The 27,942-nt window shown below is 37.9% G+C and overlaps 1 protein-coding gene across 5 annotated transcripts in view; it reads left to right on the top strand.

Annotated features, from left to right (window-relative positions):
- Positions 1–3,899: 3,899 nt before the first annotated feature.
- HNMT (histamine N-methyltransferase) overlaps positions 3,900–27,942 on the top strand; it is a 43,717-nt gene continuing 19,674 nt past the window's right edge. Inside the window, exons 1-3 of one of the 5 annotated variants that reach the window (XM_036886620.2) lie at positions 3,900–4,057; positions 4,526–4,672; positions 9,736–9,788. In XM_036886620.2, coding sequence (XP_036742515.2) covers positions 4,536–4,672; positions 9,736–9,788 — 190 coding nt within the window. In that variant the 5' untranslated portion in view covers positions 3,900–4,057; positions 4,526–4,535. Of the gene's footprint in view, positions 4,058–4,156; positions 4,372–4,525; positions 4,673–9,735; positions 9,789–27,942 lie in introns of those variants that run through there. The other 4 variants (XM_057505637.1, XM_057505635.1, XM_057505638.1 and 1 more) reach the window with 4 other exon arrangements.

Here is a 27,942-nt window from a genome sequence, read left to right as displayed (position 1 = left end):
ATTGCAAGTTAAGATTCCCAATATCTATCATGTCAGATCTAATTGAGCTCTAAAGGTTTATGAACTAGTATTTCAAACCTCCCTTTAAGACCACAAATGGGTCAAACTGCCTGTTAAATTTCAAATAAACCAGAATAAAAAGTGAGCCCATTAATTTGTATAAAATACCTTCTCCTCCTTTCCTGTCAAGAGAAAAATGGGACTCTTCTAATTATTTGATTAAGATAATTTAATTACATCACCATTATCATATATATATACGTTATGCTGTGGGACACATAACTAAAAACAAAAAGCCAGGCCAATAAAAACAACATTAGGAAGACAATAGACCAGGGTAAACAGAGAAAGCAGAAGAATATTATGTGCAATAAAACAAGGCCTCAGGATTTTCTACTGTTTATTCTTCTCTTTTGTTCATTTGTCGCCTGCCTTTCTACCCGCCTTGTAATCACCTATTGATACAGAGATAGATTGCTTCTGTCCACCTTTTGGAAACACCTATTGTTACGGAGATGCACTAAGGCCAGGTGAGAGATTCTGGAAATATTGCAATTTTACCCAAAAAGAGATAGGGATAATACAGAATTACTCTACTTTTTCTTTGTTTCAGTCTTTTCTAACATGGAAAATAATCTTCGTGCTGGAAAGGTACAGAGTGGTGACAGGTAGTATGATGTAATTTAGAAAATGTTCCATGGAATTTAACAACAGGAATTTGGATCCAGACTTTTCTCTAATGAGTTATAATCTGGCACAATTTATTTTCTCTGAGTCTTGCTTGATGATATCAGTAGTTCCATCACCAGAGGGCTAAGAATATTACATGAGATGATGTGTGGAAGGCACTTTGACAAAGTAACAGCTTAATAAATGGTAGGTAATGGAACAGAAGTCCAAAATAGGTGAGATAATGCCTAAGAATTCTAAATTAGGCAATCTTTCAAGGCCTAGAAGAATCATATTTAAATGTACTGAAAAAAAATTATAGAAGCAATAATGATGTTATTGTCCCAATTTTCAAAAAAGAGGGGAAAAAGGATTCTCAAAATTTAGTAATAGCAACCAGCCAACTAGGAGTTTAATCCCCAAGAGCATTTCACAGACATTATGAATTATGAAACAGATATTCTATTTGCAATTTTAGAAGGAAGTTGTGATTGCTGAAATCAGTATTCTAGTCAAATGCAAGTCATGCTGGAAGCAACACAATTTCCTCTTTTATTTTTTATTTTTTTGAGGGGCTTACAGACTAATCAGAGAAATGGCACAGATACATAGAGTGTCGGTAATTCAACAGGGCATGTAACTGTAGGGACAAAGGGCAGGCTGCCCCAAAAGTGCCACTGTGACATGCAGACTATTTCAAAGCTGAAAACAATCAGGGCCCAAAGACTCAGAAAGAAACATCGAACTCCCCTCCCTCAAAGGGCATAAATAGAATTTAGAAGGAGGAACTCCTGCAGAAAGAGAGCCATCATAGGTAACTACATCAAAGTATGAACTACGGTCAGCAGACAGGGGGAATGTGGCTAAGAATGTTGAAGGTCCTCTTTGTGTCCCACTGTTTCTGTGTGGCTGGGCAAACATTTGTTCTCCAAGCACTTTCATATTTCTGTGAATTGCTTCCCTTTTCCTCTGAAGTCTCAGAACCCTCATCCCTTCTGATTAGGTCAGGATGACATATATACCTCACTCTCCCTGACTGTTGTTAAAAAACAAAATTCATCCATGTAAATTTGAACATCTAATTGGCTGTACTGAGCAATTCATGAATCAGGCAACACCCCCTCTAGCAACAGAAAGGAAGATGATTTGAATGGCAGTACAAGGATGTCATAAATACAAAAGAGGATGATTTTGGGTGAGGTCACCTTCATCTGGGGTCAAAAGGGTTTTATTATTATCCCCACCTTTCAGGGGATAGAGAGGACATATTTGGCATCATCTTATCTATCCTGAGGGGAAAATTCCTGACTTTATTTCTGGAGGAGGTTGAAACTGCAGTTAAGTTAGGTATTCAAAGAAAGACACAGGCTCAGCATGGGGTCCCTTCTCCTGGTCTAAGTCACCAAACTGGGGCTTCATGCTCAGCCTAGCTGCAGTTGCAGAACTGATTTTGAACCAGTCAGTTTGGGGCTTCCTAGTCAGCTTATCTGCATAAGCCCCCCTGCTCCTCCTAAGGGCCGGGAGAGCTTACTGGAAACAGTCCCTAACTGCTTCTTTTGCTAATCACTTTTTGTCCCACCCTCCTGTCTATACAACTGTCAACTCTTTGGAGCATTTTTTTACTTGCTAGATGGGTTACTGCCCAATCTATGAATGGGTTAAGAATTAGATCTTCAAATGTACCTGACTGAATTTTGTTTTTAAACCCTTTTTAACACTGTCTTTGGAATCTCATGCCTGTGGATTCACTGTATGTGTGTAATTGCCCCTCATCTTTTCCTCCTGTTACTCTGTCTCACATCAGCCTGATCCAGATCAGCCAGAAGAACCTTGAGGGGTAGAGAAAATTCCCCCCCCAACATGACAGAGGTTTCATGAACCTTTAAAATGTTAATGTGCATTATGAATATCTAGATAATGCTATTAAATACAGTACTTTGTAAATTCTTCAACCTTGGGACTCATTTTTGGAAGAGCAGCTTATAGCATCTTGGAAAGAACTTGGGTGAGGCAGATGATGGTCTCAGGTGAAGACTGGGTTTTAATTAAAGGTAGGTTTTAGTGGGAGCTTTTGAGGATAAGGTCAGGGATATTTCTTAGCAGAGGAACACACAGTAGACCCTTACTTAAATATTTGGTCAGTAGACATACATGAATGAGTGATATGAATTGAGAGAAGAGTGAAAAATGGGAAAAGAAGAACAGAGAGCTTCCTGAGAGGCAGTCTGAGAAGGGCGAGGCTGGCTGGATAGAGGTGGGAGGTGAGCCAGGTGGGAATGGAGGCCCAGGAGCTAGAAAAGCTGCCTGCCACCTAGGGCCTCAGTCCAGCCCAGCACCCATCTGTGCAGCACATTAGCTAAGAATAACTCCTACATTTTTTGACTGTTCAGTTTTTGTGGGAAAACCTTTATTATTTTTAAATGTTTGAAAAAAATTTCAAAGAAGAGTACTATTTTATGACATGTGACAATATGAAAATCATTTTTCAGTAGCCATAAATACAATGACAATGTTTTTATTCCTGCAGAAAGCATCAGCCTGTACCTCAGAAACAATAATATGCTAAGCACTTTATAAATGTTATCTCTACCATCTACTAAAACCCTAAGAAAGGTTAATTCATTGTTCCCATTATACTGATGTGCAAACTGAAACTTGTTTCAGCTGAGATCACACAGTCCCCTAGTGGCAGAGGCGGAAACTACACCCACATCCATCTGCCTTTCCAGACTTCCTTCTTCCCTTGGACAAAAAGCATTGGCTCTCAGAGTAGTAAGAACTTGAAATGTTCATACAGGAGGGTTTGGGAGTGTGCTAAATATTTAAAGAGGGTAGTTTTGGAACAGAATCAGAGGAAGGCAGTAATTTAGGTGGACCCATTTCTAAAAGATGTACATGAACTAACTCATTTAATTCTCGTTTAATTCTCATAACTCCTCCATAAATTGGATACCACTGACATCCCATGCTGGATGAAGGGTGGCCTTCCTACAGTCCACTTCTCAGGTGAAAGGCCCCAGCATATAGATGTTCTAGTGCTTTGGGACTTCTGAGGGGTGACACCTCTGGGTGTCGAAAGGCTCATGCACCCCAGTATCTCTGATCACAGTTCAGAAGTACTTAGGGAAGGCTTCCTACACACCGGGCTTTGATCTGTGTCCTGCATTCCTGCTGGAAGACTCCTTCCTCAGCCACCCACCCCCCGGAGACCCCCACAGGCTTCTCAGACTTTCTAGCTAATAGTGCTCTGATTCTTGCCTGAGGGTTCATTCTAAACAAACTTCCTGAATCATAACAAATCAACCAGCATTTGAAGAAAAGGAGCAGATGAATTTAAAGTTCAAGAGTTGTGGGATGTGAAGGCAAGAAGCTCTCCCGCAGAAAGCAGGTCAGTTGGGACAGTACTTTGTCAAAGGCTTCCGCAGCCGCTGGGTTCTGTAAGTGGTTCTGCTTGTAACTGGTCTATTCCGGTGCTTGTTGCCTTTGCCTCTTAAACAGCCACTTTCCCCACGTGGAACTTGCTCCTGGCAGCTGCTAACAAAAAAACAGGAAGTGATTAGACTGTAATCTGTTTTAACAACTTTCTGAACTTTGGGAGTTTCAAAACAAGATTTAGGAGTGGATTCATTACCTAGGCTTCTTATTAAAAAACTGTGCAAGGATTAAAGTAGCAGTGCAAAGTCCAGTACAAATACTGACTTAGTAATGAGCTTTGCCTTTCGGGCATGTTAAATTCAAAGCCACCTTTTTTTTTTTTTTTTTGGATAGAAATTGGTGGGGGTGAGGGCTTAAAGAAGGAACTGGCAAGAGAAGGGAGAGGAAGTTAAACCTGCTTTCCCTCCCTCTTTTCCCTCAGAAAACCAAATATGGCATCTTCCATGAGGAGCTTGTTTTCTGACCACAGCAGATATATTGAATCTTTTCGGAGGTTTCTCGACAATTCCACGGAGCACCAGTGCATGCAGGAATTCATGGACAACAAGCTGCCAGACGTAATAGCAAGGTAACAAAAAAGGATGTTTTTTGTCGAAGGGACAAGGCTGGGCTGGTCCTGTGCAGTGACAGATGGGTCGAGCTCATCCCGGCAGGCGGGGTGCGGAGATAAGACCGAGTTACTGATAGCAGCTCCCCTCGGCCCTCCTCGCCCCCCTGCACCTCTTCTCCTGTGTTGCTTTCCTTAGGCGTTTGCTTTGAACCCTCAAAGGCTCCGATTCCTGCAGTATTTCCAGCTGCATGGAGATAAGCGTTAACCATTTGAAGGCACATATCCATGTTCATTTGGGAAAAACCTTAAATCTTTGAGCTCTGATTTTTCAGCCCTCCTCCAAATTTTACGCTTCAAAAAAAGTACCCAAACAGAGAATTCAGTATTCTTTTCATTAGAATCAAACAGAAATAATTGCCAAATACTATTTGCCTCTGAGGATTGGGTGGGTGCCTCTCAGTTCTCCTAATATCCATTTAAATTCATTTTCCTTATCCATCCATTATTACAGTTATCACTCTCCAAAAAAATTTGTCTTTTCCTTTCAACTTAATATTAGCAATGTGGCCATACAAAAGAAAAAAAAAAGGCATTTTCCCATTATCAGTGAAAGTCACTAGCTCCTATCCTTCTCACAGACTTCTCTTTTTTGGTGATTAATGTGTTCAATTTGTGCCAGAGCTGATAAGCATTATGAGAGAAACAGATTCCACTTGCTAAAGATAATCAAATTACCTATCTGGGGCTGGATGGCTGTAACTTACTCTGTTTCAGGAAATAATGATGGAAAACTGGGAAGAAATGAGTGACTGTGGAACCAATTTGCAACAGCAAAGGAAACTAATATTTTATCTTGTGCTGTGTTTCTCTATTATAGGCCTGAAATTCTTTGAGCAGGACAGTACCTCTGCCTCACTAGAGCAGGCATTGTTGAATGTGTATGGAATTTCTGTTTCCCTTTCTATTTTTCATGGTTCAGCTTTTAAATGTGTTTTTATTAAAAAATAGAACACTATATAATATATTAAAAATAAATGATAGAATATGATGCAAAACTCAAAGCAGACAACAAATACAATTTGTAATCTGGGAACTAATTCAAATATACTCTTTCAGGTCTTTTTGCTAATTTCCAAAGTTAAAGTTAATGAGTTAATTTCTGAGTTCTCTAGTAGTACTAAACTGTTCATATCTGTAGCTTGACCAGATCCTTGGTTTTCTTCAGCCAGTCACTTCAGTTTAAAGAGGCACCATGGGTAGATATGACATAATGGATGTTGACTGCTCTCTTGAAGGTACATCCAGTCTAATTGGAAATAGTGCATATAGAATTTGTGAAAGACTGAAGAACTTTTGAAGGCATAACTAAATTTGCATTACAGTGGTATTATATAATTAATAATGATCCAAACCAAAGTATCATTTATTAAAAAAAAAACTTTTGTTTGGAATGAGAATTAGCTAATGTACCATTTGAATTGCTGCTTAAAATTGTTTGTAAGTTGTAAATAGGCAACAAACTGTTTAATTTTTCTTTCTACAATTTTTTTTAAAAGTCCAATGGTTCTAAAAAGCTTATATACCAGCAAAAGTACCAGTTTCTTGCCCTACCCACCCCCATCCCAGACTCTCACTCTCCAGAAGCAACCACTTTCGACACTGAAATCATTTAGTTGTTTCTTATGAAATTTTCCTTCCTAACTCCAAATAACACTGTATTCCTTGCTTTCTTAATTTTACCATATTAAAAGAGCTAAATAAACATGTACATTTCTTCCCCTATCATGTAAATATATTTATGTCAAGCTTTTTGGTTAAATAACTTGACTGTTGTACCATTTTGCCTATGAACATACTATTCATATTTGAACAGTGCATTATACAATTATGTTTTCTTTCATTACAACTTCTTGTTTTTCCTAGAGTTAACTATTGTTTTGATTTTAGTCACTATTTACATCCCAAGCAGAAGTATTAATCTGTCTTAGTTTATTCGAATAGATCAAATCATCTGTTAATCTTTCCCCATGGGAACATATTTTCCTGAGTTCTATTCTTTTTTCCAAGTCTGGTAATTTGCTCTTTGCCTGCTATACAATTATTGCTATGGGAATCTATTTCATCTTCTAGAAAGTCTCTTCTCTCTCCAGTATCCCTGAATCTGTATCTCATGCCATTATTATTATTATTTTTTCTCTTCAGCTAATCCCTTAAGAGCTTCCCAAGAAAGAGTGCATGGAATGTGAACTTCTTGAGACTTAGTGTATTTAAAAATGCCTTTACTATATGCTCATCTTTGTTAGATAGTTTGGGTGTAAAACTCTATGCTGAATTGATTTTCTATCGGAAATTTAAAGGTATTTTTCCATTGTCTTCTAGTAACTAGAGCTTCTGTCAAGAAATCTAATGCCATTCAAATTCCTCATCTTTAATTTGTGACCTTTTTATTTTTGTTGTTTTGTTTTCCCTACTTAGAAGCTTTAAGTATCTTCTATTTAGCATTCTGAAATATTCAGATAATGAGTTGCAGTGTGGTTCTTTTCCACACACTTTTGTGGTTACTCATGTGGTATTTCAATTGAAATTCCGATCTTTCATTTCAGGAAAATTTTGGTATTGTTTAATTATCCTTGCCCTCTTTTTTTTAAATCTTTCTGGAACGTCTACCATCCAACACCAGACTTCCCAAACTGATTCTCTAATTTTCTCATATTTCCAGTTTTTTCAATTTGATCTTTCAACCCTCCTATTAATATTTTGCTATTATATTTTTAATTTATAAGAATGTTCCTTTTTTTATAGCATCTTATCACAGATGTAATATCTTCTTAATGTCTATTCTAAAATTTTCCTCTGCTGTCTGCATGTTTCTTCTGAGCTTCCTTCTTCTGTTTCTTTTGGTCTCTCTCTCTAATGTTAGGGGAGTTCTCCAACATGACATGAGTCTTGACTGTTCATCCAATCAACTAATGAGGCACTAAAAAGATGTTCAGATCCTCTTTGTTTATGTAAAGGAAGAGTTTGTTGGGTAGGTGGTTCACTGAAGCAATTGGATATAGACTCAGCTGTTTGCTGGGAGATTCTCAGAGTCAATTTGTATGAGTTTATTCACCAAGATGGTCTACTTCCCTGGGAGGAGTTCTTCAACCCCCTATCTGAAGGGTCAGGTGGGGAGCATGCATAGCTGTAATTGGTAAAGTTTGTTGTTATAGTTAATGTAAAGCATTTAGGTCCTTGCTAAAAAAACCTGTAAGTTTTCCAATAATTATTAGTTATTATAATATATGAAATGGGGTAATAGTATATAACTCACAGAAGATTTGTGAAGATTAGGTGAGTTAATTCATGTAAATCACTTAGCTGTGCTGGGGATAATTATAATTTCTAATATATGTTGAGTGCCTGTCATGTGTAGACACATTTCTAAAAGAGTTACATGAATTAAATCATTTAATTCTCATAACACCTCCATAAGTTAGATACTACTATTACAATTCTGTGAGGCAGGTGGTTATTATCCTATTTCATGGATAATAAAGATTCAGAGAAATTAAACAATTTGCTCAAGATAACATATCAGTAGGCTGGGATTTCAACCTGGGTGCTCTCCTCTGTAGCTTCTGCACTCCCCACAGATAAAAGCATTTTAAGAATTACCTAAGAGCAGAGATACAGACAGGTGTATTAAGACTCCTGATTATTAGTGGAAATATAATTAGAACTCATCTAATAAGGAAGGCAACTCATCCATCAGTGTCCTTGATTCTATCCTTTCCAGTTTCCTTAAGAACCTTGCTTCAACCTCTGTCTCCATCCTATTATGAATGCTCTTTCACTTCAGCCAAAAGAAAGGCCAAAGCACAAACACCAGTTCCTGTTTCCCCCTAGCATTCACTCTTTCCCCCATGATACTTCAACAATCTCTAGATACTTTTCTTCCTCTAGTTCACTTTTAATCCCACTGTCATCTGACGTCTGCTCTCAACCTTCTTTTGAAACTTTGATCAAAGGTATTCATATTGCCAAATTCAGTGGGCCTTGATTCTCTTTTTCCTTTTATTGGTATGTTCTGCTGCCTTTGACACCACTGATGGCTTTCTCCTTCTCTAACTCTCCTACCATCTCTGAGCTTCACTGTTTTCCTTTCAGTCTCCTTGTATGTTCCCATAATCCAATGACTTTTAAAAGTTGGTGTTGCTCATCTGATTCTTCGTAATGTGCTTGGGTGATGGAATCAACTCTCCTACTCTGGACCACTAATTACAATGATAATTCTCCAGAATATATCATTGACCCTGATCTCACTCCCACCGAGCTTAAATCTTGCATATCCAAATGTCTATTGAATTCAGATTTTATATTAAAAAAATGCTGACAAAACATAAACTTGCCTCAAACTGTATTATCCAGCTTTCATTTGGGCACCACACTGTACCCAGTCATCCAGGCTGGAAACTTAAAAGTCATTGTACACTCCTACTTTTTTCTGATTCCCTCCCCTCTAAAGCAAGTCCTAAGGTTACTACCCAGCCCATCAATTCAACTTTATTTTTAATACTAGAGCCATAATACTGGGCTTAGTTATTCCACATTTTCACTTGTGAGCAAAGTAGTGTCTTATTTATTTTTATATTCCCAATGGCTAAGATAGGCACATAATAAATGTTTAATAAACATTTGTTCATTAGAAGGAAGTTTGCAAGAAGGAAGGAAAGAAGTCAGACAGCATATAGCCTTTTCCCCATCTATAACAAAGGGCATATTATATCACCAGATTCAAAGGCACGCTTTTCTGTCCTATTCTCCAAACAATCTCTAAACAATAGTATTTCCTTCTTCTGTGATGTTTATAGTGCTGTTTTTAAAAGTCTCCCAGTTCAAGACTGTTAGTGAATGGAATCTGTATTTCTAAAGATTTCTAAAGATAGCGTCATAACTACTGAAATTATTGGGACCTTTCATGTTGGCCTAGTTTTTGTTCACTGTAATTTCAGTCTGTTTTCTCCAAATAGGCTTGATAACTAGATTTTACAAAGCACCTAGCACCTTTTCTTAAACAACATAAAAAATTTTTTTTTCAGGATTGGAAATACAAAATCAGAAATTAAGATTCTAAGTGTTGGTGGAGGTGCAGGTAAGAACATATTTTTCAATTTTGTATTTCACTCTGAACACCATGCTGTTGGTGGCAATATTGTTCATTCTTTAAGAAAGCTACATTGCTTTGCTTTTGGAAGAGATTAGCTTATTAAAATTACTAAGAACAAGGCCACTTCAACTGAGATTAATGCCCTTTAGATATGCAGTATTCAGGGTGCCAGCCCTTATTACTATCTGAAATGTGGATAAGATGTGGCATTCTTATTTTTCTTATAAATGGAAAAACATACAGGATATATTTTGAAGATAACTTTTATTCAAAATGATTTAACTGTTCACACAAAAGGAAATTTTCATAAGACATTCCTTAAGTTTGTTCCATTTAAAGTATGGTTGCTGGACTGCAAACAAACTGTTATTGGTCCAGGAGGAGACGAAGCATACCTTGGAAGCTAAATCAATGCACAGCCTCCTTCACTGAGAAAGTATCACTAAGAGAAAAAAAATTCTTAATGACCTAGTAACTCATATTCTCTTGGCCCCACTCTTTGAGTTACACTAGTCAAAACTATTCTTTGCCTTTGAATGAGTTCCAAAGCTGCCCTCTAAGCATTCAGCACATTCCCAAACCTTCTTATAAGCATTTCATGGTGTTACTACCATTAGAGTCAGTGCTTTTATTTTAGGGGGAAATAGGGAGTCTGGAAAGGCAGATTAATGTGGGTGTAGTTTCTGACTCTGCCATTAATAAACTGAATGACCTTGGCTGAAATATAAGCTTTAGTTTGCTCATCAACATATTGGGAACAGTGAATTATATCTCTAGGACTGTAGTGAGAATTATATAGATATTTATAATGTGACGAGCACATTTTAAGTACTTCTGTAAGGTACAGGCTGGTCACTTCTCAAAAATAAAACAGAAAGATTCATCTGCAAGCATTACCTCATATCAACCTCCTGATTTTAAGTTGCTAGACATCTGGAGATCTGAGCAAATATATTATTTTTTAACAGCCACATATTTTATTTATTATTGATTGATTGTTTTGATGGAGTGATGGCTTACTAGTGGTAATCGCTTGGTAACAAGTAGTATATTACTATATTACACCTGGTTACACAGTGTCAAGTGGTAACTGTGATGTGAATGAAACAAATTTCGGCCGATTATTAACACAAAGATGACCAAGAGCCCTCTAATGGTATAGGATAGGTAGATTTTATAAAATCATTTCTCCACTTGAAATGCACTATGATATAATATAATAAGGACTCACTCTTAAAATAAATTTACTTTTTTAAATCATTTTTGACAAATATAAACCAACAAGTATAAATAATGAAGGATATTGTCATGAATGATCTTAATAGTTTTAAGCTAAAATACTCTATTACTGCTTACTGATATTTTAAGTCCTAAGGATTATAAAAGTGAATTCATTTAACCAAGACAATCAGTTTCAGTGTATTTTGCCTATGATTTTTCAGGCAACCAGCAGGCAATAAGACTATCATTTTATAGTGTCATTTGTGCTTGGACAAGAAGAGAAGTTCTACAAAGAAAAATAATTAAAAACAAATCTCTATCATGGCCAAGTTAATTGACCCTTTAAGGTAAAGTTAATTGAATTTCTAATGTAAATTTATCCAGATGCTTATAAGCTATGTAGAGAAAGGAACATTTGGCCCTCGCAGTGATTCCTTACATATGGGTGCACACAGGAGCTAATACTGAGAACTTACCAAAACAAAGGGAGTGACCCTGGAGTCCTTCAGACTGAGCCCTGACATTGTATTACTAACACGGTCTGCCTTGGGGAGAATACGGGGGCCCCTGAAGGCCACACTTCTTACAAAATTGATTAGAAATGTAAGAATGCCAAGAGATATTCCAAGCTATAGATACTTAGCTTTCACTGCTTACGTAAGGTATATGAAATCAAAAGTAATTCATTTAAAATCTCTAGGTCCAGATGTCCCTGGCATGAAAGAGCAGTGTTTTGGGGGAGAAAACACCCTATTCAGTTAGTTAGATTGTTCACATACTAGTTAGGAAATGCTTCTCTGATAGCCTGTCATTGCCAAACTGTAAGCACTGTGCAAAACACAATATTACTATACACTAGGAACTTCCAATCCTTGTCTTAGAGGATTGGTCTTCCCCCACGTACAGTGTGCTGGAGAGTTCTGCATCACTCTGTGCCTTGAGTATCCTTCCAAGTTAGTCACTGAATCCCTGGTGAAAAAAGGCTACTGGTTCTGTCTTATACTTTGTGTTCAGCTGTCATAATGCATCTTACGGGGTTCTACCTCATTCTCAGCTTACAGGTCTCTGGTCACACTTTCCCGATGTTCCCTTCTTATTTGCCTAGACACCTGCAGATCATTTTCTGCATATCTTTGGTGCAAATATTTTCTCTGTATTGAGACTTGGTGCTACCACTTTTCTGCACCATGATGAAAACACATATTAAAAAAGAAAATAAATAAACACACTAAAAATCTCCATTAATAAAATTGCTGCTTTTATATAACTTAATGCTCATACCCTTTGGTGGCCTATTCAGTTTTCTTTTCAGAAACATGAGCAGGGGTTGTATATGCACACTTCTTGTGGTCTGCTTCTCTCCTATAGAGGTTTGGTGATTGTATAGAGAGAGATTCCACAGTTTAAGAGAGAATGCAAGGTTTTTGAAAAAGGGTTGCTTGGCAATTCAGTTTAGAAGTCAAGTTAGAGCTTGCAGCTGTTCAAAAGAAAGGAAATTCGATGGCAAACTTCTTGATGTTATCTTTGAGTAACCTACCACATCAATAGTCTACAACTGATAAGCAGTGCTGTTATCCACAAATTATATGTTTGATGTAAGGAAAATGTATGACATAGATATTATGTGAATCCCTCCCCTGTAAAAAAAGAGAAGAGAGAAAATCAGGAGAAAAATAAATCATGAACAGAAATACAGACCATGTAGCTTGTAGAGCACCCAAACTGGGAAGCACAAAGTTGTGTGTGGACATGTGTATGAGTTTGTGCTTTAATGAAACACAAAGTAGCTGGGATTGGCTTTATTCAAGGTCTCAAAGTACTCATGTGATGTTCACTTCAGCAGTTGTTTTTAGATATTGAGAACAAATGTATTACATTCTAAATCTCATAGAATATGCTTTTTGGTCCATCCTCAACACTGATGCTTCCCCAAATGAAGCCACTAATGGAGCTTATTATTCAACTTATAATGAGTGTTGTCCTAATGCTAGAAAGTATATGGAGAGAAAGAAAACCATATACTTTTTGGCAAAGGAGAATGATATTAATTTACAGTGCATATATTTATGCCTAGAAAAATGTTCCAGAAGGCAGTAATGGGCAATGTGTTCTTGCTCTCGGTTCTGCCTAAAGGATAATCATTTTATCTTCTGCATTGTTCAGTTCTTATGTTCAAGTGCCAGAAAGTTTTATAAGTGTGAGACTGGACTGTAATTCAAATAATCTCATTTTATCCAGCTTTCTACTTCTATTTTTATTAACCTATTCTGCACTGATTCAACTCTCATAACATACATAACATCATATATGTTTATAGGTAATTTTTAATCCACTAAAGCAAATCATGTATGAAAAACAGTAGGTATGAACCCTCTCCTAATAGTTTTTGGTAATAATTTTGCTGACATATATTGAGAGAGGTGAGGTGGTTTTATAACTAAAGAAAAGCGACATAGAGACAACAGCATTCCTACAGAGGTTAACAAGTAGAAGAGAGTTTAGAGACCATCAACACCTCATTCTACACATAAGAAACCTGAGAATCATCAAGGCAGAACCAAACCCAGGTCTCCTGACTTTAGTCTCGTCCAACAAACCGTAGTAAACAGACGTGAATTATTGTCTTGGCAAAGAATTGATTAGGTACTTAGTAATGACCAGTTATTTGGAAGTCTAATCTTATCAAGTTATTAGTTTTGTCTCCATTCATAAATGACATGTGAAAGTAACACTGAACTTTAATTTTCTAAGCTAGCTGGGTAGAAGTAGAACAAACATAATTAGGGCAGTAACTGGAAGGGCCTATATGTCCAGTTTAGTATCCAGGAGAGATGATAGGAAGCAAAGATTACTGTTTCGCAGTGGCCAGAGTAAGCAACAGGCTGTATCAACAAATTAGGAATGATGGGAAAATATACAGAATGGGGGGATATTCTGCCCAGAAAAAAAGGAATTTGGATGTGCTTATTGCCATCATCAGATACTTCCTGTTGACCAAACTACAGAATATTTGCCCCCAAAAGGCCAGTGGTTGAAAGACAGATTTCTTGGTTCAATATTAGAATTTACTTCATGATCAAACATGTCCAGCAATGTAAGCACTCATCTTGGGAGATAATGTGTTATCTATGCTCTAAGCATGCTGCTATAGGTTGGTAAGACACTTCTCAGGCATGTTACAGAAGGGACTCAGGCACTGATTTCTTGGGTATCTAGCCATTAAATATGCTTTCAGTCCAGGAAATCCATGGTTTTATGAATAACCTTAAAGAAAGAGGTAGGTATTTCTCCAGAGTGGTGTGGCTAACACTATGTTTGGCTACACTGAAGAAGTGGAATTTAAATGGGACTTCTAGACATGCAGATAATTTTTGATTTATAACTCTAATTGCTTATAACTTGAAATGGGCAAGAACTATTTCACATGTGGATAACATGCTCACAGCTACACCATTCTCAGAAGGATGTGGACTCTAGTGATTCACTAATCTACAGGATTTAAGACTGCCCACTTTGGGTAACCATAGTTTGGGGCCTCAGATACAAAATATTGTTAAAGGCATTTCTAACTACGTTATTAAAAAAAAGTAAAACTACTCTCCATATGTAATTTTACTAAAATACCTCACTGTATTTCAAACTTGCAGTGAACAGGGACGTATTGTTAAAGACAGAAACATTACTGATTTGAGAGAACAAAGCATAATGTTACAACACTGGAGCCACTGTCATTAAAACCAGAGAAAACAAAATTGTTTTGGCTAATTCAATAAGGCTTGAAACAGGAAACGGGGATAATGACCAAAGCGAAAACGACACTACCATTATTTGCAGATTAAATTACTCTATACTTAGAAAAGCAAATAAACTCAGTTGTATGGCTTTAGGATTAATAAGAAGGCAGTAATGGCCTAATACAGGTAAAAAGCAATATGGCAGATCCACATTCCATTTTGTTAACATTTGAATGTTTTTCATTCATTAAGTTTTGATTATTTACAGTGTACTTGAAAGTCCTTGGCATGTGGTTATCTGTAACTTTGCTGAAGGACAAATTTGTATCTTGCCAGTTCTTGTGCCAGTTTGGGATGTGGTCTCTTATTTAGTGAATAGGCTTCCATTTGACATACACTATCACATACCACTCTACGATTTACCATACACACTCATACGACCCTGGTGTAGGGAGTCTACTGTCACCTCATTTTACAGACAGTGAACCCACTAATATATGCCACAGGGGGGTTAGGGGTTATAGAGACTGGGATCCATGCCCCGGGCCTTCTGTACCTTTGTCTATTAACAATCTGATAGAAATGATGAAAAACATATTTGATTCTTTAGCTAATAACATATTTAATACAAATATAAGATAATAATTAATAATTTGAAGAAAAGTTCAAATTTCTACTGAGAACAAAGCCCACGTGAGGTTACAGTGATGTGGAAGCTTCCATGTACAAGTGAAGTGAAATTTTCCTGACAGTAACATGGCATTATGTACCGAGAACAGTTCTGATATTCCTCTAGTAGGCAAAGGCCTGGTCATGCTGATTGTAAAAATACTGACGTAGTCGGTGAATAGCCATTTCCCTGCTGTCATACCACAGCCCCTCCTCCTGGCCCCCTGGACATCCCCTGTCCTGCAGCCTGTACCCCTGCCCCTCTCTAAGGGCTCCAGCATTGGATCGGGCTTGCCTCTGAGAAGGAGACCTCTAAGAATGTGCTCCTGGCATTCAGCTGCATTCTTTCCCAGAAGCTTGTACCCTTGTCCTTAGGCCTGATTTTTTTTCTTCATTTTGTGTGTCACCAAAGATCAAGGGTCTCATTCTAACTATTAATTCCGGTTCTTGGATTAACTATAAAAAAATCAAGATTTTAACCAAAAAATTCATTGTTTGTTGTCAGTCTCTTCGTAACAACAAAAAATTTAAAACAAGCTATATACCAACAGATTATATATAAAACTATATGTAAAAAAAAATATTTACATAGGTAACTATGTTTTATATATTTCCACAAATAAATGTATACATTTCTATGTTTGTGGAAATCTATACTTTTGTTTTACTTGTATGTATTGACGATAATTATTAAATCAACTTTTCCACATATCCAATTTAGAGTATTCAGTGTTGCCACCACAAATAACACATTCAAATAAATTTTGATATATTCATGGTTTAACTCTCAAGTGAGACAATCAAAATAATCCATACATAATAATCTCATCTAGGTGGGCTAAAGAAAAATAATTTGCTTAAAAAAAAAAAGAGTTTAGGGGGAAATAAACCAAAATGTTAACTTCTGTTGTCTCTAGTAGTGAGATAGACATTTGTTTTATTTTCTACTTTATACCTTTGTCTATGTCTCAGTTTTTCTGGAGTATTTATACCACAGCTAGTAAAGGAAAAGGACAGGAAAAATAAACCCAGTTAAAACCTTAATGGCATGGCTGATGAGAGCTGACGGTAAAGAGCAGAGGCACTGATGCCTGACAGCAACGTCACCTACCCGGCCGATGCTCAGAGTCCTGGGGCAATACGCGACTTCACCACAATTATCCTCTGGCCGTTTCTGACTCACTGGTAATAGAATTATATCTGTACGAATACTTGAAAAACTGCACTTGTGTTGTCACTTATCAGAGCTTTCCTTCAGAGCCCAGAGATTCTCCCATGCGTGATTTGAGTACATGTTAGCCATCAGGATGCGGGCGAGGGTGATGTTGATTAAAAGAATGGTGGTTGTCCGCTGTCTATTCCGTTTTCGGTTAGTTATTTCTTGCTTCTCATTTTACAAGGACAGCAGGCCCTCAAGACTCTACTCACACTAGGGTATACATGACTTATAATTTTCCCCAGCAACATTTGTGTTTAACTACTAGGAACATGGCAGGCTGATGGAATGAATGAAGCGCACATGAGAGATCGTTACAGTTATTTGAGGCAGTGGTGGGGGTGTGTGGGTGGGGGAGGACAAGCACGTGGGCACTGATATTGTTGAAATCACACCAGCTACATGACTCTCTTGGACTATCTGTGCCAGTTCAAGGACTTTCATTTTAATGAATCCTGGCTTTGGGCAAGAGGAAAGTAAAAGAAGGTTAGCACTTCATTAAAGATAACAATATAACTTGTGAACATTACAATATTTTATGTAAAGAATTTACCTCTTTCCATGTATGTACTGAAGCAGTTGTCATTATCTACATGTTTAAAATTTATAAATTAAAAACTAAGGCAAAATTCAGTCTTTTAGGAGTAGCTTATCAAGTATCTCTCTGCTTTGCATTCAGCACCCCTTGGGGCATTTCTCTAAGTTTATATTTCATGGAACATTTTGGTAGCATGGCTTTTCTTAGGCCTGCTGCAGTTGCAAAGCATTCAGGTATGTTGTTCCTGGGCCAAAAGCCAGAAGATGCATGGAAGCAAATGATAATACCCTTTTGACTTAGAATTTATATTTATATCCCCTTCCCAAGACCCTACAGCTATTTTAATATTCTACTCTCATCTTTCCATACTGACAGAACTGCCTCAATACTGAGGCACCCAGGGGAAAGAGAGAGAGAAAAGTGATCTTGTCTCGTCAAGAATCTTCTATCTTTTGTACTGCAGCGAGATATCAGATTGTCTTGCTCTGGTTGCAAGCCCATACCCGAAATTATTTTTCATCACTAAGAACAGAGTTATCTGGGCAATTTTTCTCCCAAGAAACAATTTTGTGTGTGTGCCTGATACTCTAGTAGAGGGAACAAGGAAGATAATAATCTTAATACAACATGTAATAGAATAAAATTTTTCCTGCTGATAATCTGAAGAATTCACATGTATTTTGATATGACAAATGAAGCAAGAATAGACAGAAATCAAATGGCAGGGGGTATCTCCACAGTCTTTAATCCTGCACTTTCTTGACCTGCAGATTTTCTCATTTGGGAAGCCCCAGGATTCACAAGCTGGAATTTGTGTTTCATGTGATGCAGGTTCAGTTCAAAGAACAAGCCAGACAACACAAATACATGATGAGGGTCTTCCCGAATTGTTGTCATTTTATTATGGAGCTGCCCATTTAGAAAGGCAATTCTTATTTCCCTCATTCCCAGTCTCCTTCAAACTTCTCTTAATTGTCACCTTTTCCATGAAGGGTACTTGACCATCCAGCAGAAAATCGCCAAGCCCACCTCCATGGCTTTCTCTCCTTCTTCCTGTTTTGGTTTTTCTCTATGGGACTTATTCCATCCATGAAAGTTGGATGTTTTATTCAGGGCTGTATCTCCAGTGATTTGATCTTGCTTTAGTAGGTGCTCAAAAATATTTGCTGAATTAGTGCATAATAGCTTCAATTTATTAAACTTTGGTAAATTATCACCATATAATACTGCCAACATTTACAACGACCCTGTAGCATAGACTGTATTATACCTAATTTACAGATACACAATTTAAGGGGCAGAGATATTAACAAATTTGCATAAGATAATTCTGGTGAATACTAAATTTGAGTTCAGTTTGTCTCTCTATAGCTTCTTTTTTTTTTTTTTTTTTTATTGAAGGGTAGTTGACACACAGTATTACATTACATTAGTTTCAGGTGTACAACACAGTGATTAAACATTTATATACATGATAATTCTAGGTACCAGCTATCACCATACCAAGTTGTTACAATATTTTGACTATATTCCTTATGCTATACATTACATCTCGGTTACTTATTTATTTTACAGCTTATTTATTTTACAGTTGGAAGCGTGTACTTTTTTTTTTTTGTGAGGGCATCTCTCATATTTATTGATCAAATAGTTGTTAACAACAATAAAATTCTGTATAGGGGGGTCAATACTCAATGCACAATCATTAATCCACCCCAAGCCTAATTTTCGTCAGTCTCCAATCTTCTGATGCATAACAAACAAGTTCTTACATGGAGTACAAATTCTTACATAGTGAAAAAGTTACATGGTGAACAGTGCAAGGGCAGTCATCACAGAAGCTTTCGGTTTTGTTCATGCATTATGAACTATAAACAGTCAGTTCAAATATGAATATTCATTTGATTTTTAAACTTGATTTATATGTGGATACCACATTTCTCTCTTTATTATTATTATTTTTAATAAAATGCTGAAGTGGTAGGTAGATACAAGATAAAGGTAGAAAACAGAGTTTAGTGTTGTAAGAGAGCAAATGTAGATGATCAGGTGTGTGCCTGTAGACTATGTGTTAATCCGAGCTAGACGAGGGCAATAAACATCCATGTATGCAGAAGATTTCTCTCAGAACATGAGGGGGGAGGTTCTAAGCCTCACCTCTGCTGCTCCCCATTTTCTCACCAGATGGCCCCCTGCGACTGTGCCTGTCTTAGGTTGTTCCTCCCTTGAGGAATCTTACCCATCTCTGGCTAACCAGTCATCTTCTGGGGCCATACAGGGAAATGTAAAGTTGGTAAGTGAGAGAGAAGCCTTATTGTTTGAAAAGGTTAGCTTTTTACTTCTTTGCATATTTATGCCCTGTGGCTTCTATGCCCAGCATTTGTCTTGAGGTGTCTTTACCACTTGGAAGAATTATGATACTCGGTAAATTCGACATGTGGTATGAGTTCTATTTAAAGGTTGTAATTAGGTAGGAAGAAGAAAAGCTATAGAAGTAGCAGGCAGAAGAAAACCTGGGAAGATTGATTATTTCTTTGACATATCTTCTTGTAGAGTAACTTCAGCATGGATAGGTTTTAAACTACTAATTAAATTGTGCGCACACATTAACATAATAGGAATATAGTTACATAACCAAAGCATACCTGTAATTACCAGCCATCTCCAGTGAAACCAAGAAAACCAGTTAGGCACCTTAGGCATTTGTGAAAACTTATCTATGATATGCTGGATATTGTCCAACTGAACTTGAACAGTCTGAGAGAATTCAGATAAATTAGAACAGCCCATTCCTGGGGACTGTTCACATCCCATATGTTCTTTTAACAGAAAATAGTCTGTGGTTGTAAGATTTTGGAGTGCTACAATTTGCACTTCTCCTAATTCTTGGTTGAGTTCCAACAGTATAGATCCAGTCAAATTTGTTCTTTTACTGTATGCACAGGCCAGCTTAGATATCTCCTTCATCATTCCCATGGCAAGTCCAGGAACTGGTGGGATGAGTGCATCTACACCTGTGGCAGTGCGTGGATCTTTGTTGGGGTTTTTTTTTTTTTTTTGCTGATCATCTTCTGTCATGAGTCTTCCCGAGAGTGCTGATGTTGGAAGTTCTTTCTCATATCGTATCTTAGTTCATTTTCGGGGTAGCCAAATTAGGCTTTGATCCTCTGTATAAACACAAACAGACCCCTTGCCTACACTTTTATATGCCCTTTATATCATTGTGTAGAACTCATTGGAGGTCACCACACAGGAACTGCTTTTTTTTTTTTTTTTTTTAATCATTAATCTACACTTACATGACGAATACTTTGTTTACTAGGCTCTCCCCTATACCAGGTCCCCCCATATACTCCTTTACAGTCACGGTCCATCAGCGTAGCAAAATGTTGTAGAATCACTACTTGTCTTCTCTGTGTTGTACAGCCCTCCCCTTTCTCCCACCCCGCTATGGATGCTAATCTTAATACCCCTCTTTTTCTCCCCCCCCTTATCCCTCCCTACCCACCCATCCTCCCCAGTCCCTTTCCCTTTGGTACCTGTTAGTCCATTCTTGAGTTCTGTGATTCTGCTGCTGTTTTGTTCCTTCAGTTTTTCCTTTGTTCTTATATTCCACAGATGAGTGAAATCATTTGGTATTTCTCTTTCTCCGCTTGGCTTGTTTCACTGAGCATAATATCCTCCAGCACCATCCATGTTACTGCAAATGGTAGGATTTGCCCTTTTCTTATGGCTGAGTGGTATTCCATTGTGTATATGTACCACATCTTCTTTATCCATTCATCTATAGATGGACATTTAGGTTGCTTCCAATTCTTGGCTATTGTAAATAGTGCTGCGATAAACATAGGGGTACATTGGTCTTTCTCATACTTGATTGCTGTATTCTTAGGGTAAATTCCTAGGAGTGCAATTCCTGGGTCAAATGGTATGTCTGTTTTGAGCATTTTGATGTACCTCCATACTGGTTTCCACAATGGTTGAACTAATTTACATTCCCACCTGCAGTGTAGGAGAGTTCCCCTTTCTCCACAGCCTCGCCAACATTTGTTGTTGTTTGTCTTTTGGATGGCAGCCATCCTTACTGGTGTGAGGTGATACCTCACTGTAGTTTTAATTTCCATTTCTCTGATAATTAGCAATGTGGAGCATCTTTTCATGTGTCTGTTGGCCATCTGTATTTCTTTTTTGGAGAACCGTCTGTTCAGTTCCTTTGCCCATTTTTTAATTGGGTTATTTGTTTTTTGTTTGTTGAGGCATGTGAGCTCTTTATATATTCTGGACGTCAAGCCTTTATCGGATGTGTCATTTTCAAATATATTCTCCCATACTGTAGGGTTCCTTTTTGTTCTATTGATGGTGTCTTTTGCTGTACAGAAGCTTTTCAGTTTAATATAGTCCCACTTTTCATTTTTGCTGTTGTTTTCCTTGCCCGGGGAGATATGTTCAAGAAGAGGTCATTCATGTTTATGTCTAAGAGGTTTTTGCCCATGTTTTCTTCCAAGAGTTTAATGATTTCGTGACTTACATTCAGGTCTTTGATCCATTTTGAGTTTACTTTTGTATATGGGGTTAGACAATGGTCCAGTTTCATTCTCCTACATGTAGCTGTCCAGTTTTGCCAGCACCATCTGTTGAAGAGACTGTCATTTCGCCATTGTATGTCCATGACTCCTTTATCAAATATTAATTGACCATATATGTCTGGGTTAATGTCTGGATTCTCTAGTCTGTTCCATTGGTCTGTGGCTCTGCTCTTGTGCCAGTACCAAATTGTCTTGATTACTATGGCTTTATAGTAGAGCTTGAAGTTGGGGAGTGAGATCCCCCCTACTTTATTCTTCTTTCTCAGGATTGCTTTGGCTATTCGGGGTCTTTGGTGGTTCCATATGAATTTTTGAATTATTTGTTCCAGTTCATTGAAGAATGTTGCTGGTAGTTTCATAGGGATTGCATCAAATCTGTATATTGCTTTGGGCAGGATGGCCATTTTGACGATATTAATTCTTCCTAGCCATGAGCATGGGATGCGTTTCCCTCTGTTAGTGTCCCCTTTAATTTCTTTTAAGAGTGAATTGTAGTTTTCAGAGTATAAGTCTTTCACTTCTTTGGTTAGGTTTATTCCTAGGTATTTTATTTTTTTTGATGTAATTGTGAATGGAGTTGTTTTCCTGATTTCTCTTTCTGTTGGTTCATTGTTGGTGTATAGGAAAGCCACAGATTTCTGTGTGTTGATTTTGTATCCTGCAACTTTGCTGTATTCCGATATCAGTTCTAGTAGTTCTGGGGTGGAGTCTTTAGGGTTTTTTATGTACAGTATCATGTCATCTGCAAATAGTGACAGTTTGACTTCTTCTTTGCCAATCTGGATTCCTTGTATTTTTTTGTTTTGTCTGATTGCCATGGCTAGGACCTCCAGTACTATGTTAAATAACAGTGGGGAGAGTGGGCATCCCTGTCTAGTTCCCGATCTCAGCGGAAATGCTTTCAGCTTCTCGCTATTCAATATAATGTTGGCTGTGGGTTTTTCATAGATGGCCTTTATTATGTTGAGGTACTTGCCCTCTATTCCCATTTTGCTGAGAGTTTTTATCATGAATGGATGTTGAACTTTGTCAAATGCTTTTTCTGCATCTATGGAGATGATCATGTGCTTTATGTCTTTCTTTTTGTTGATGTGGTGGATGATGTTGATGGACTTTTGAATGTTGTGCCATCCTTGCATCCCTGGGATGAATCCCACTTGGTCATGGTGTACGATGGTTTTGATGTATTTTTGAATTCGGTTTGCTAAAATTTTGTTGAGTATTTTTGCATCTACGTTCATCAGGGGATATTGGTCTGCAGTTTTCTGGTGGTGTCTTTGCCTGGTTTTGGTATTAGGGTGATGTTAGCTTCATAGAATGAGTTTGGGAGTATCCCCTCCTCTTCTATTTCTTGGAAAACTTTAAGGAGAATGGGTATTATGTCTTCCCTGTATGTCTGATAAAATTCTGAGGTAAATCCATCTGGCCCAGGGGTTTTGTTCTTTGGCAGTTTTTTGATTACCGCTTCAATTTCATTGCTGGTAATTGGTCTGTTTAGATTTTCTGTTTCTTTTTGGGTCAGTCTTGGAAGGTTGTATTTTTCTAGGAAGTTGTCCATTTCTCCTAGGTTTCCCAGCTTGTTAGCATATAGGTTTTCATAGTAGTCTCTAATAATTCTTTGTATTTCTGCGGGGTCCATCTTGATTTTTCCTTTCTCGTTTCTGATACTGTTGATTTGTGTTGACTCTCTTTTCCTCTTCATAAGTCTGGCTAGAGGCTTATCTATTTTGTTTATTTTCTCAATGAACCAGCTCTTGCTTTCATTGATTTTTGCTATTGTTTTATTCTTCTCAATTTTATTTATTTCTTCTCTGATCTTTATTATGTCCCTCCTTCTGCTGACCTTAGGCCTCATTTGTTCTTTTTCCAATTTCGATAATTGTGACATTAGACCGTTCATTTGGGCTTGTTCTTCCTTTTTTAAATATGCTTGGATTGGTATATACTTTCCTCTTAAGACTGCTTTTGCTGTGTCCCACAGAAGTTGGGGCTTAGTGTTGTTGTTATTTGTTTCCATATATTGCTGGATCTCCATTTTGATTTGGTCATTGATCCATTGATTATTTAGGAGCGTGTTGTTTAGCCTCCATGTGTTTGTGAGCCTTTTTGCTTTCTTTGAACAGTTTATTTCTAGTTTTATGCCTTTGTGGTCTGAAAAGTTGGTTGGTAGGATTTCAGTCTTTTGGAATTTACTGAAGCTCTTTTTGTGTCCTAGTATGTGGTCTATTCTGGAGAATGTTCCATGTGCACTTGAGAAGAATGTGTATCCTGTTGCTTTTGGATGTAGAGTTCTGTAGATGTCTATTAGGTCCATCTGTTCTAGTGTGTTGTTCAGTGCCTCTGTGCCCTTACTTATTTTCTGTCTGGTGGATCTGTCCTTTGGAGTGAGTGGTGTGTTGAAGTCTCCTAGAATGAATGCATTGCATTCTATTTCCTCCTTTAGTTCTGTTAATATTTGTTTCAGGTATGTTGGTGCTCCTGTATTGGGTGCATATATATTTATAATGGTTATGTCCTCTTGATGGACTGAGCCCTTTATCATTATGTAATGTCCTTCTTTGTCTTTTGTTACTTTCTTTATTTTGAAGTCTGTTTTGTCTGATACCAGAATTGCAACACCTGCTTTCTTCTCTCTGTTGTTTGCTTGAAATATCTTTTTCCATCCCTTGACTTTAAGTCTGTGCGCATCTTTGGGTTTGAGGTGAGTCTCTTGTAAGCAGCATATGGATGGATCTTGCTTTTTTATCCATTCTATTACTCTGTGTCTTTTGATTGGTGCATTCAGTCCATTTACATTTAGGGTGATTATTGAAAGGTATGAATTTATTGCCATTGCAGGCTTTAAGTTTGTGGTTACCAAAGGTTTAGAGTTAGCTTCTTTACTATCTTACTGTCTAACTTAACTTGCTTGTTGAGCTATTATAAACACAGTCTGATGATTCTTTATTTCTCTCCCTTCTTATTCCTCCTCCTCCCTTCTTCATATGTTGGGTGTTTTGTTGTGTGCTCTTTTTAGGAGTGCTCCCATCTAGAGCAGTCCCTGTAGGATGCCCTGTAGAGGTGGTTTGTGGGAGGCAAATTCCCTCAACTGTTGCTTGTCTGGGAATTGTTTAATCCCTCCTTCATATTTAAATGATATTTGTGCTGGATACAGTAGTCTTGGTTCGAGGCCCTTCTGTTTCATTGCATTAAGTATATCATGCCATTCTCTTCTGGCCTGTAGGGTTTCTGTTGAGAAGTCTGATGATAGCCTGATGGGTTTTCCTTTGTAGGTAACCTTTTTTTTCTCTCTGGCTGCCTGTAATACTTTGTCCTTGTCTTTGATCTTTGCCATTTTAATTATTATGTGTCTTGATGTTGCCCTCCTTGGATCCCTTGTCATGGGAGTTCTGTGTACCTCTGTGGTCTGAGAGGCCATTTCTTCCCCTAGTTTGGGGAAATTTTCAGCAATTATTTCTTCAAAGACATTTTCTATCCCCTTTTCTCTCTCTACTTCTTCTGGAATACCTATGATTCTTATATTGTTCCTTTTCGTTTGGTCACTCAGCTCTCTTAAAATTCTTTCATTCCTGGAGATCCTTTTATCTCTCTCTGCATCAGCTTCTCTGCGTTCCTGTTCTCTGTTTTCTAGTCCATTAATGGTCTCTTGCATCTCGTCCATTCTGTTTTGAAGTCCTTCCAGAGCTTGTTTTATTTCTGAATTCTCCTTCCTTAGTTCTTGCATATTTCTCTGCAAGTCCATCAGCATGGTTATGACTTTTGTTTTGAATTCTTTTTCAGGAAGACTGGCTAAATGTATCTCCCAGATTCCTTCTCAGGGGAAGATGTAGCAGATGCCGAAGCTGTCTGGTTTAGTCTTGTCTGGATCATATTTTTTTGCCTTTTCATGTTGACAGGTGCTATTGACTGTCAGCTGGGAGGGCCAAAATTTTCACTTACTACTGGCCTTTCTTTACTGGGGCAACTGCGACCCCTAGTGGCTTGTGTTGTGTAATTGCGTGTAGAGTGGGTCTTTGTGTCTTGCCTGGCCGGAAGGGAGGAATTTCCCTTTCTGTGGGCGGAGTTTGTCTCAGGCTGCTTCTCTGCTTTCGAAGCACCTGCCTGTAGGGTTAATGGATGGGGGGGCTGCTTGGCTGTTTACCTCCGTGAGGGGTCTCAGAGCTGTTGCCCAGGGGGTTAGTGCACCCGGTTTTCCCTGTAATTTCCAGCTGCTGTACTGTGACCTGGGTTGTTTCCGTCAAGCTGTTAAGTCCCTGTCCCTTTTAGACTTTCAACAAGCCCCCGCTTTTCTTTGTCACAGGGGCATCAGCTTCAGCACCCGCTCAGAGGTCTTACTGCCCTGTTCCCCCAGTATCCAGGGCCCTCCACCCACGCACTGTGTCTGTGCTCTGGCCCGGATGGCTGGGGCTGGGTGTTCGGCAGCCCTGGGCTCTGTCTCCCTCCCGCTCTGCCTATTCTTCTCCCGCCGGGAGCTGGGGGGAGGGGCGCTCGGGTCCCGCCGGGCCGGGGCTTGTATCTTACCCCTTTCACCAGTCGCTGGGTTCTCGCTGGTGTAGCTGCAGTCTGGCCACTGTCCTGCGTCTTCTGGTCTCTCTTTTAGGGCTTGTTGTGTTTGTTGTATTTTCAAAAGTATATATGTTTTTGGGAGGAGATTCCCACTGTCCTCACGCCGCCATGTTGGCTCCGCCCCCTCTCTATACCTTCTATCTTTTCCTTTTTGTATTTTTCTTCCATTTTTAATCAAATTACCTTGGATTTCAAGTGAAAATACAATATTCTTCTGCTGTCTCATTAAATAGATCCTTGAAATTCAAGAATGGAGAAAAGAGCTTTCATTGTCTAGAAGATGAGGTTCTCCCCTTTTCCTTGTTTTTGAACTTTTTATAAGTTCCACTGTCAGGGGTCTCAATTATATGTCTTCTTTAAATGTAGGTATGATGCATTTAAAATATGACTTATATGAAAGCAAGATATTAGAACCACAAAAATATCTAACTGTGAAATTAAGTGAAACACTCATCACAGCCCAGAAAGGAGACATAGGAAGTCATTCTATAGTTATGGCTGATTTGAGGGACAGGGTGGTACAAAGGAAAGAGATTTGTAAGGAAGAAAAATTTTCAAATTTAGTTTTCATTTAACTTTCCAAATAAAAAATCAGCCTATTCTGTTTGAGAGAAAATCACACAGGAGTAAACAGGTTAGAAAAAAGAAATCACAAACTATACTAATAGAAAACAATTTTGCTTAAAATAAAATTGATTAACTTTTGAAGTAATTTGTGGCCAGACAGCCTCAAATTTCACTGATCAGTATTCTCCAATAAAAGGGTCCCTCCTTTATATACTGTAATAATATGAACTGCCTATGTATTATATATTATAGAGGAGGAATCATAGAATAACAAAGCTTTGTTAAAGACCTATGATTTTCCAGGGACATTACTAGGCACATCATATGTGTTATCACATTTTATTCTCCTAACAACTTTCTGGGTCTTCATTTAAAAATGAAGACTCTGAGTTTCAGATATTTTGAAGCTCAGATGGTTTATAATGCATATCATCCGGTAATACATAGAGCTACAAGTTGTACCCTAAAGCCCAAGACTTTCCCTCATATCATAAAACCTCAACCATAAATATCATGCAGAACCTGCCCAATTGCTTATAATTATGAGTTTTAGGGTCCATCTAAAATAAGTGATTCAAAGCCTGGAAGTGAGTTAACAGAAGGACACACAGACTAGCCCAAGGGTTATCTCCCCATAAAAGTCTTCTCTGCTCTCTGCCCTGGGCTCACTCTCTCCTCTTCCCTAACAACGGCTAATAACTTTGTACCTTCATTGTTTTTGTAGAGAACGCCATCATGGTATTTTAATAATTTATCACACTAAATGTGTTACATGACTCCCATTGCCATCTGTACATTTTTTTCTTCTCTCTATTATATGTTTTGTATGATCTGTATTGCACATTTCCATGCCTCTCTTCACAACTGTACTCTGAAAGTGCACCTATATTCTTAGATACACATCTAATCTATGGATTCTGGCTGGTGTAGAATATTTAGTATTGTGCATCTACTATAATTTTTCTTTCCTACAGGTTGCCTCCAACCCCATTTCAGGGCAAGGAAAGCTGTAGTGAATTTTGTGGTACACTATCCTCTTATA

Source organism: Manis pentadactyla, chromosome 8 (assembly GCF_030020395.1).
Source record: "Manis pentadactyla isolate mManPen7 chromosome 8, mManPen7.hap1, whole genome shotgun sequence".
NCBI classification, from domain to species: domain Eukaryota; kingdom Metazoa; phylum Chordata; class Mammalia; order Pholidota; family Manidae; genus Manis; species Manis pentadactyla.
Note: the sequence above shows the minus strand (reverse complement) of the source record. Positions and strands in the feature narration are given on the sequence as shown.